At 46.4% G+C, this 8,359-nt stretch overlaps 1 protein-coding gene across 2 annotated transcripts; it reads right to left on the reverse strand.

Moving 5' to 3' along the window:
- Positions 1 to 214: 214 nt before the first annotated feature.
- HOXB8 (homeobox B8) lies at positions 215 to 1,813 on the reverse strand. Of its 2 annotated transcripts, none has more exons than XM_064733816.1 (2): positions 1,396 to 1,813; positions 215 to 741 (listed from the first exon to the last, which is right to left on the reverse strand). In XM_064733816.1, exons 1-2 carry the CDS (start codon positions 1,811 to 1,813, stop codon positions 437 to 439), a joined length of 723 nt encoding a protein of 240 aa, XP_064589886.1. In that variant the 3' UTR covers positions 215 to 436. The 2 variants fall into 2 exon arrangements, with proteins under 2 accessions (XP_064589886.1, XP_064589885.1); XM_064733815.1 differs by having other exon boundaries at positions 215 to 744.
- Positions 1,814 to 8,359: the final 6,546 nt, after the last annotated feature.

Here is an 8,359-nt window from a genome sequence, read left to right on the forward strand (position 1 = left end):
ACCAACCCACCCCCCACGCCCCCGGAAAGAAGAGAGAGACAGCGAGAGAAGGACAGAGAGAGAGAGAGAGAGAGAGAGAGAGAGGATTTCACAGTCATGTTTTACAGAAGCTATTGCGTTACACTACCGCTAGTTAATAACTGGCAAAAGGCAGCGAGGGCCGGCGGTGCCTCCCGCCTCCCGCTCATTGTACCGCGGAGCGTCGGCTGTTTTATTTTACAGCAATAAAAGGGGTTGGGGGTTTTTTTTCTGTGGGGTTTTTCTCTTTTTTTTTTGTGGTTTTTTTTCCCTTTTCTCTTTTGTTTTTCTGGGTTGTTGTTTCTCTGTGTGTGTGTGTGCGTCCCCCAGCCCTCCCTTACACCGACTGCCATTAACGGGGGGCTCGGGGGGCTCCTCCACCCCGGCAGCGCTCGCCTTTCAGTCCTCAAAAATCCCTTTATTTCTTGTCCGCCTTCTGTGCTTCCCCTTCCTCGTCCACCTCCTGGGCCCTTTCCATTTTCTGTTTTTCCAGTTCCTCCTGCTCGCATTTGCTGCTGGGAAACTTGTCTTTGTTGTTCTCCTTTTTCCATTTCATCCTCCTGTTCTGGAACCAGATTTTGACCTGCCTCTCTGTCAACCCCAGGGCGTGCGAGACCTCGATCCTCCGTTTGCGGGTCAGGTAGGGATTAAACAGAAATTCCTTCTCCAGCTCCAGCGTCTGGTAGCGGCTGTAGGTTTGCCTCCCCCTCCTGCGTCCGGCGGCTGCTGGGGGATGGCGAAGGTTGCGGTGGGAGAAGGGGAGGGAAAAGCAGAGAAGGAGCTTGAGGAAAACACAAACCAGGCTCGGGGAGAGGCGGCGGCAGAGCCGGGGAAGGGCAGGGAGGGAATTGCGAGGTCCAGGGGGGAGATGGAGCCCCGAGAAGGGGATGGAGAGGAGGGGAAGGGGGGGTCGCGCTCAGCCCACCCCGACAGCCCGGCTGGGGCCGCGCTTTGCACGCTGATTATCACCCCCACCCCAAAAAAAAAACACCCCAAAAATTAAAACAAATTAAAATCTACAGCAGAGAGCCCGGAGCGAGCGGCCAACAAAAACGAAGGGGCTTTTCGAGGCTATAAAAGTGCCATAAACTTTAGCGACGCTTCCTCCCACAGAAAGCCCGGCTCGCTCAGCCCCCAGAAGAAAAGCTCTCCTTCAGGGTAATTAAACTATAAAGCAATTTACAAGTGCAAAAGTTTACCCCCGTAAAGCACTAAAATACGAAATAAAAGAACCAGGCAGCCAAAGAAAGGACCGGGGTGGTTTGGGGGGTGAGGGGGGCACAGAAAGAAAAGCAAAAAATCCTCCAACAAAACGCCAAAAAAACCCCGAAAGGAAAGAAACGCCGGGGAGGGGCGGGCGCGGAGCTGGGGGCTCACCTTGCGGTCGCATCCAGGGGAAGAGCTGCGTGGGAGAAGGGCTCTGCTCCGAGCTCTCCGCCTCCTCGGCCAGGCCGCCGGCCAGCTTGCAGTCCGCGTACTGCACCAGCTCGGGCTCCTGCGCGCCGAACAGGCTCTGCCGCTGCAGCGGCTCGTAGCCGTAGAAGTTGCCCGGCTCGCCATGGCACGCCACGGCGCACGGGTTCTGCTGGTACGGAGCGCCCGAGAGCGACGAGGCGCCGTGGTAGAAGTCCTGCAGCTGCGGAGGGGGCTGGAAGGTGCCCCCCGCTCCGGGGCCGTACACCACGGTGGGTCTGCCCCCCAGATCCTGCGCGAAGCCGCAGTCGTAGTAGTTGGGGCGCAGGGAGTCGCCGGTTTTGTACTTGGAGAAGAGTGAGTTGACAAAATAGGAGCTCATTTTAATTTCAATCGCCGGGTTGGTTTTTTTTTTCTTGTTTTTTTTTTTTTTTCCTCCTCTCTCTTCCTTTTTATATATATATATTTTTTTAAGCAGCCGAAAAAAAAAAAAAATTAAAAATATTCAAAATTCACCCCCGGCAACAAACCAGACCACGAGAATCTAGGACGGCAAAAAAATATTTTCTTTTTCTCTTCCTTTTTTTTTTTTTTTTTTCCTCTCTGAGCAGGCAGCAAAAAAAAAAAAAAAATTAAAAAAATATTAAAAAAAAAAAATCACCCCCAACAACAAAACCAGACCACGAGAATCTATTAGCGAAAAAAAGAAAGCGCTAAGATGCTAAGCAACGGCAGTTTGTGATTTCCAGGAATATAAAAGGAGGATATAATCAAAACTCTAAGCCTGCATGATATTGAATTCTTTCCTCCCCCCCCACCCCTAAAAAAAAAAAAAAAAAAAAAAAAAATCGCCACTTAAAGAGTTCTCGCTTTACATTTCCAAGAAGAGATGCCAGTTCATAAACAGTTTTCAGTGATTTACTTCGGCGCAAATGAGTTGTTTCATATTTTGCAGTGTCTTTTCATGATCATTTGCATCTATTACCAAAACCTCATCCTATTGGCTTCTCCTTACTCCACACGGACCCGGCACCGCATGATTGTGAGAGGAAGAGTGTGGGAGAATAAAGGAGGAAAAGCGAGCGAGGGGGAGCGGGCGAGGGAGAGGGAGGGAGAGGGGAAGGGAGAAGGAGGTGGGGTGAATATACGGATTAAATATGTTTAACTACCCCCATTAATGAGGTACCGCTCGCCTCACAACAAATCACGCACCCGGACCACCCAAAAGATTGATTTTTGGGGAGTGTTGGAAAATTAAAGAGGAGCGCTCGCAGTCGTTAATTTCGAAATTTTAACGAGGCAGTTTTAGCCTTTTTAAATGTCAGGGTCGCTTTGGAAAACTGTAAAAGAACACGATTTAATTGCTACCAGTTTTAAAAGGTCCTATAAATGTAATTGGTATTTTAATACAAGTTATCAAATCATACAGCTTCTTATCCTAAACATATTTTAAAACAAACGAGGTAGTCATATTTAACATTTTAATGATCAATTTCCTTATTATTGATAAAGGTTTAACTATCGCGCGAAGGGAATTGCGTTTGTAATAGCCCCAAAAAAGGCCGTAAACTGTTTAACAAACTATAAAGCGCCATCAAGCCGGGGATGTTGTTGTTGTTTATGCCGCACTCCATAAAAGCCGCTCGGCTTTTACGAGCGCGCTCCTCCAGCGCCATAAACGCGGGGCTTTGCTCGGGAGCCTTGCGCGGCCGCGGAGCCGCCGATGTTGAACCCGAACCATCGCGGTTTTCCACCCAGAACCGCGGCTTTGCCTCCTCCTCCTCCTCCCCTTCCTCCCCTTCCTCCTCCTCCTCGCTGGGGATGACTCAAAAAACTCCAAATTTGGGGGCTCCCATCGCCCCCTCCCCTCCAGCCCCGCCTCGCCCCCCTCAACTTCCACTTCTTCATTTCACCCTTCTCCGTTTCACCCTTTAAATTTCATTTTTAATTTTCATTTTTTTTAAATTCCATTTTCTAAATTTCATTATTTTTTTCCCCCTCCCATTTTTATTTATTTATTTTTTTTTCCCAGGGTAAAAAAACCCTGCGGGGCGGGGAAGAAGAACAGAGAAATTTTCCCTTTTATTGGCGTTTGTGGCGAGAGCGGAGCCCGGAGTTGCCCCTCGGATGCCGGCGCTGCAATTTCGCAGCGCCGGGAACACACAGGGGGTAGATTTGGAAATTCATTTCTCGCACTCAGCAAATATTACCCAGGCGTTCCTCGGTTCATAACGGCGCCAACCCCCCCAGAGCCCCCCGCAATTCCAGATGGGTTTTTCAGCCTTTCCAGCCTCTCTTTTCCTCCTCAATTTGGGGGTTTTTTTTCCCCCCGTTTTGCCCCGCCTGGGTTTGTGCTCTGTCCGAACGGGGGTGAAGCCAAAAACTGAATTTTAGGAGGGTTCCGCTCCACTTGAGGGACAAAATTCAACCTCCGTTGCACGAAAAAGGAGGAGAAAGTTGAAATATTTCAGTTTTTTCTACCTTGGTTTTAAAAACAAATTTAAAAATCGCCACTAAAATCCTCAGTGGGGGAAGGCGGGGAGCGAAGGAAGGCAGAAAGGAAGAGGGGGGAAAAAAAAAGACAGAAAACCAAGATAGCAACGGAATAAAACTTTAAAGGCATCCTTAGAGAAATAATTTAAGTAAATACGCTTCCTTTATTTTGCGCGGGGATAATTCCAGCCGAGCCTAAGAGCCTTTCGCAGTAATTATTGCTGCTGGAGCACTTGCAGCGCTATAATTAAAGCTTTTCTCGCCCCTCTAAAACACGAGTTAACATTTTCTTTTTTCTCCCCACTTTTATTGCCGATCGAGCAGGTTTGGGTTTCATAAAACCGTCAAAAAAAAAAAAAGAAAAAAAAAAGAAAAAAAAAGCCCCGAAAATGGTGCGGAGAAGCAAACAGAGCTTTGGAACCTGGCAAAGGGGAGATGCTGGAATATCCAGGGGGGAAAAAAAGAAAATAAAATGGAAACGGGATGGGTGAAGTGGATTCGGGGCAGAAGTTTCTGCGCCCGAAGTTCGGGAAAGGGGAAAAGGGGAAGAATTGGGGGATTTGGGCCGGGAAAGGAACATTTGGGCCAAGAGCGGGAGGATTCGGGTGCCCAGCAAAGCCCAGAAATCAACGGCTGATCCTAAATCATCGCCGCTCCCGATGAAAGGAAAACGTTTCCATTCCAAGGAAAACCGAGCGGGAGCGCGGCGTGGGTGTCGGGCAGAGATAATTTATAAACACCCAGCGGAGGAAAAGATTTATTGGGAATTCATAAGGCCAAAAAAAAAAAAAAAAAAAAGAAATAATAATAATAAAAAAAAAAAAGGAAGAGCCTCAAATCCTTTCCTCAAATCCTTTCCTCGCTAAACCTCAAGTTTGCTCCGCTCTGCCTCTCGCCGAATGCACAGGGGCGAGATTTTTCTTCATTTCGCTCATTTATTTCTGTTTGCGCTCGTATTTCACGTCGCGGCGATGAAACGGAGCCTCGAGATGCCGAAACTTTGCCTCTTAAAACAAGATTTCCCACCCTGCGGGCTGGAATTGTTCCGCCCTCACCCAAAATCTCGATTTTTGGAGCGGCGGGAGCGGTTTCTGGTGGAACTTGGGAGCAATTCTCGGTCAGGGAAAAAACCCCGTTTATACCGATTTGAAAGAAAACCCATCTTGAAATTATTGCCGCCGTTTGTAGCGGAAGAATTTACAACATCTGAGTAAATTTTTTGCCTCGTAATTCTGAGGAATCAAAGGCCGGAATCAAAGTGAGCTGGTGGAGTTAAAAGTTGACATTATTGCCTCCGCATCGGGGGTGTATTTAAATGTGCCCCAAACCTCGGTGGTTTAAGAGCATTTTGGGTTCATTTACGCGTTTGTGGCATTTAAAAAAAAATATTTCTGAAGCTGTTAAAGTGAAGAATTCAAGCGAAGAGCGTCAGCAGCGCCAAAAGATGGGGCGGCCAGGCCAGAAATGAGTGTTCAACTTCTAAAAGAAACAAATGCTGTTGTTTTGTTGCACGGTTGAGTTGGGGTTTTTTTATTTAACTTTATTTAATTTTTTTTTTTATCCTGCGGTGGCTGGGATTATAAAACACATAAAATATCGAGCGGGGAAGGCGCAGATCATCCTAATGGCCGAGAGGAAAAATATTGTCCCGGCTCTGCGCGTCCCTTTTCGCCCCGAAACCTTGGAGCCGCTCGCTTTTTTCAACCCCGCACACGTAAATCTGCGGGCCTGGGGTAATTCCAGCTGTCCTCCCACCTCCAGAGCGGCACAAAACAAAACCCGGCGCTTTTTTATTCCCTTTTAAACCAACATTTAGCGGGGATGGATGCGCGCCCCACCTCTCAGCGCGGCTCCTCCGCCGCCTTGCCGCGGTGCTTTTCCCCTTCCCAGCCTGACATAATTTAGCCTGGATCAAAAAAATAAAAAAAATAAATAAAAAGAGAGGAGATGTAAGCTATAAAAGGGGCAAAGCAGCGATAATTAACCCAATATTTTACCTAATGGGATCAAGGTGTTCGCGCCCGGGGGGCGCCTCTAGCGTGGAGCGACGGCGCCACCTCGCGGCCGCGCGCGGAACTGCAGGCGGAGCCTCCCCGGCCGGGGGGAAAACCCAAAAAAAGGGAAAAAAACCCATCAAAAATCAAGAATTTCATCCTGGCCGGGAGGATAAAAAGGCTTCAAAAATACAAAAAGGAAAGGAGGAGAGGGAGGAAAAGAGGAGGAAAAGGAGAATGAGGGGTTTTATTTGTCTCCTCTTCGCCTCGCTGGAGTTCCCTCAAAGTGCGGCAATAAAAAAATAAAATTTAAAAAAGAAAAAAAGAGGCGAAGTGGGCTCGCTTTTGAAACGCGCCATTGTTTCGAATTCCGAGACTAAACAATCGGTCATTCTGCTGCCCGGGGCTGTAAAATCATCAAGAGCTTCCCCAGCCCAGACGTCTCGCCAGAACTTGGGGAGTGCGGGCGCTGGGGGTGCCTCCTGTGCGCGCGTTGTTGTTGTTGTGTGCAGGCCTGGAATTGCTTTAAAGGGAGAAAAAAAAAGAAAAAAAAAAAAAAAAGGTTAAAAAAAAAAAAAAAAAGGAAAAAGAACAAAGGGAATCGTCCCGAGCGCTGGATTTTCACGGCATCTGCAAGAGGAGAATAAATTAGCAAAAGTCCCTCCCCGGCTTTTCTTTTTTTAAACCCCCAATTCTGATTTTTTTTTTTTTTTTTTGAGCTGTCCCCTCCCTCAGCAATAAAAAAAAAAAAAGGGGGAAAAAATGAGAAAAATAAAATAAAAATAAAGTAAAAAGAGGGGAATCTGTTGATGGGCAGCCCCAGCGCTTTTCCGAGCGGGGCTTCCCCGCTCCTCGCAGTAATTTAGGAGTTCCTGAAAGTTTTCTTGCGCCGTTTCCTTTACAGCCGCTCAGTTCCTTAACCTTCAGAAATTTATACCCTATAAAGTTTTATAGCGGTCATATTCTTTTATGGCAGCGCGCTGCGCTGAATTTTCCTTTCTTTATGACAAGTTCCTTCCCTTTCTCTGCCTTCCCTCCGCCAGCTCCAAAATTCTTCCTTCTTCTTTTCTTCTTCTTTTGTTTTCTTTTCAGAGCTGCCCCAAAGAAAGGAGATTTTTTTTGTTGTTGTTGTTTTCCCCCTTTTTTTCCCCCCCTAAAGCAGTGAAATATTGCCCTTTAGAGCGGCCCATTTTGTTAAAAATTACCGGGTCCTGCTCCTCGCTACCTGTTCCCTGCGGGGTCAGCGGGGCTCGGGGCTTGTTCCGGGATTTTAAATTGTTATTATTTAAAATTTATTTTTTTAAAAATATAAAATAGTTTTCCGGGTTCTTGCGGGGCTTTGTGAGCGATAAAAACTCAAAGGAATTTCGGGAGGGAATCGCAGGAATCGCTCCTGGAAAAGGAACCGAGGTGACGCCGAGAGGGGACACAGGGCGGGGTTTTTTGGGATTTTTGGGTTTTTTTGTGGTTTTTTTTTTTTATTTTTTGGGGTTTTTTGGGGGGTTTTGGGGTTTTTTGGGGGTTTTTTTGGGGTTTTTTTGGGGTTTTTTTTGGGCTTTTTAATCTTTTCGGGAAAAGTTTTTCCATGGGCGAGAGGCGAATAAAGCGAGGAAAGGCAGAAAATCCACGCTGAGCCTTTTCCCCTCAGGCTGGGGCGGGAATGAAGAAAAGAAAACTCCAAAAAATAAAAAATTAAACCCGCGAACGAGGGGCAAAGGCGGAATTTAAAATAAAATCAATAATTTTGATTTTGAAACATTCGGGAGCGCAGCAAGTTCGGGTGGGACCCAGCAAACACTTGCTGCTCCCCAGTTGAATTATTTTGGAATTATTTCGGAATTATTTCGGAATTATTTCCACTTTTTCTGGGCTGATTTTTGGGAATCTGAACCCAAAAAATAGGAGGAAAAACCAGGGCGGGAATAATTGCGGGATTTGGGGTGAGGAACACAAAGACAGAGCGCTGCTCGTTGTTCTAAAATCGATTTTTATTCTGGAGCATTAAAACATCTCTGGAAAATACATCCGGGCCGACGCTACAGAAAACAAAATTTTACAACATTTTCTCTTTTTTTTTTTTTTTTTTAATTTTTTAATTTTTTTAAGATTTTTTTTTCCTATTAAAATCAGCTAACGTCTTCCACTCTATTCTCAAAGAACCTCATCGTCGTCATCTTAAAAATATCTGCTCTTTAGCACAACTCTAAGGAAAAGTGAGAAAAATCCGCTCCTAAATCCCGGCGGCCGAAACATCGAGGAACTCGTGGGAAATGAAAATTGAGGAGGATTTGGGCAAATCCGGGCTCCTTTGGGGACGCGAGGGGTTCGTTTCCCACCCGTTTTCATTCATTTAATCCGATTTTTTTTTAAAAATAAATCAGCATTTGGGGAAATCTCCCTGCTAAAAGGCCTCAAAATTTGAATTTTTTTAGCTCAATTTT

The sequence above is a fragment of the Zonotrichia leucophrys genome, chromosome 27 (assembly GCF_028769735.1).
Source record: "Zonotrichia leucophrys gambelii isolate GWCS_2022_RI chromosome 27, RI_Zleu_2.0, whole genome shotgun sequence".
NCBI lineage: Eukaryota > Metazoa > Chordata > Aves > Passeriformes > Passerellidae > Zonotrichia > Zonotrichia leucophrys.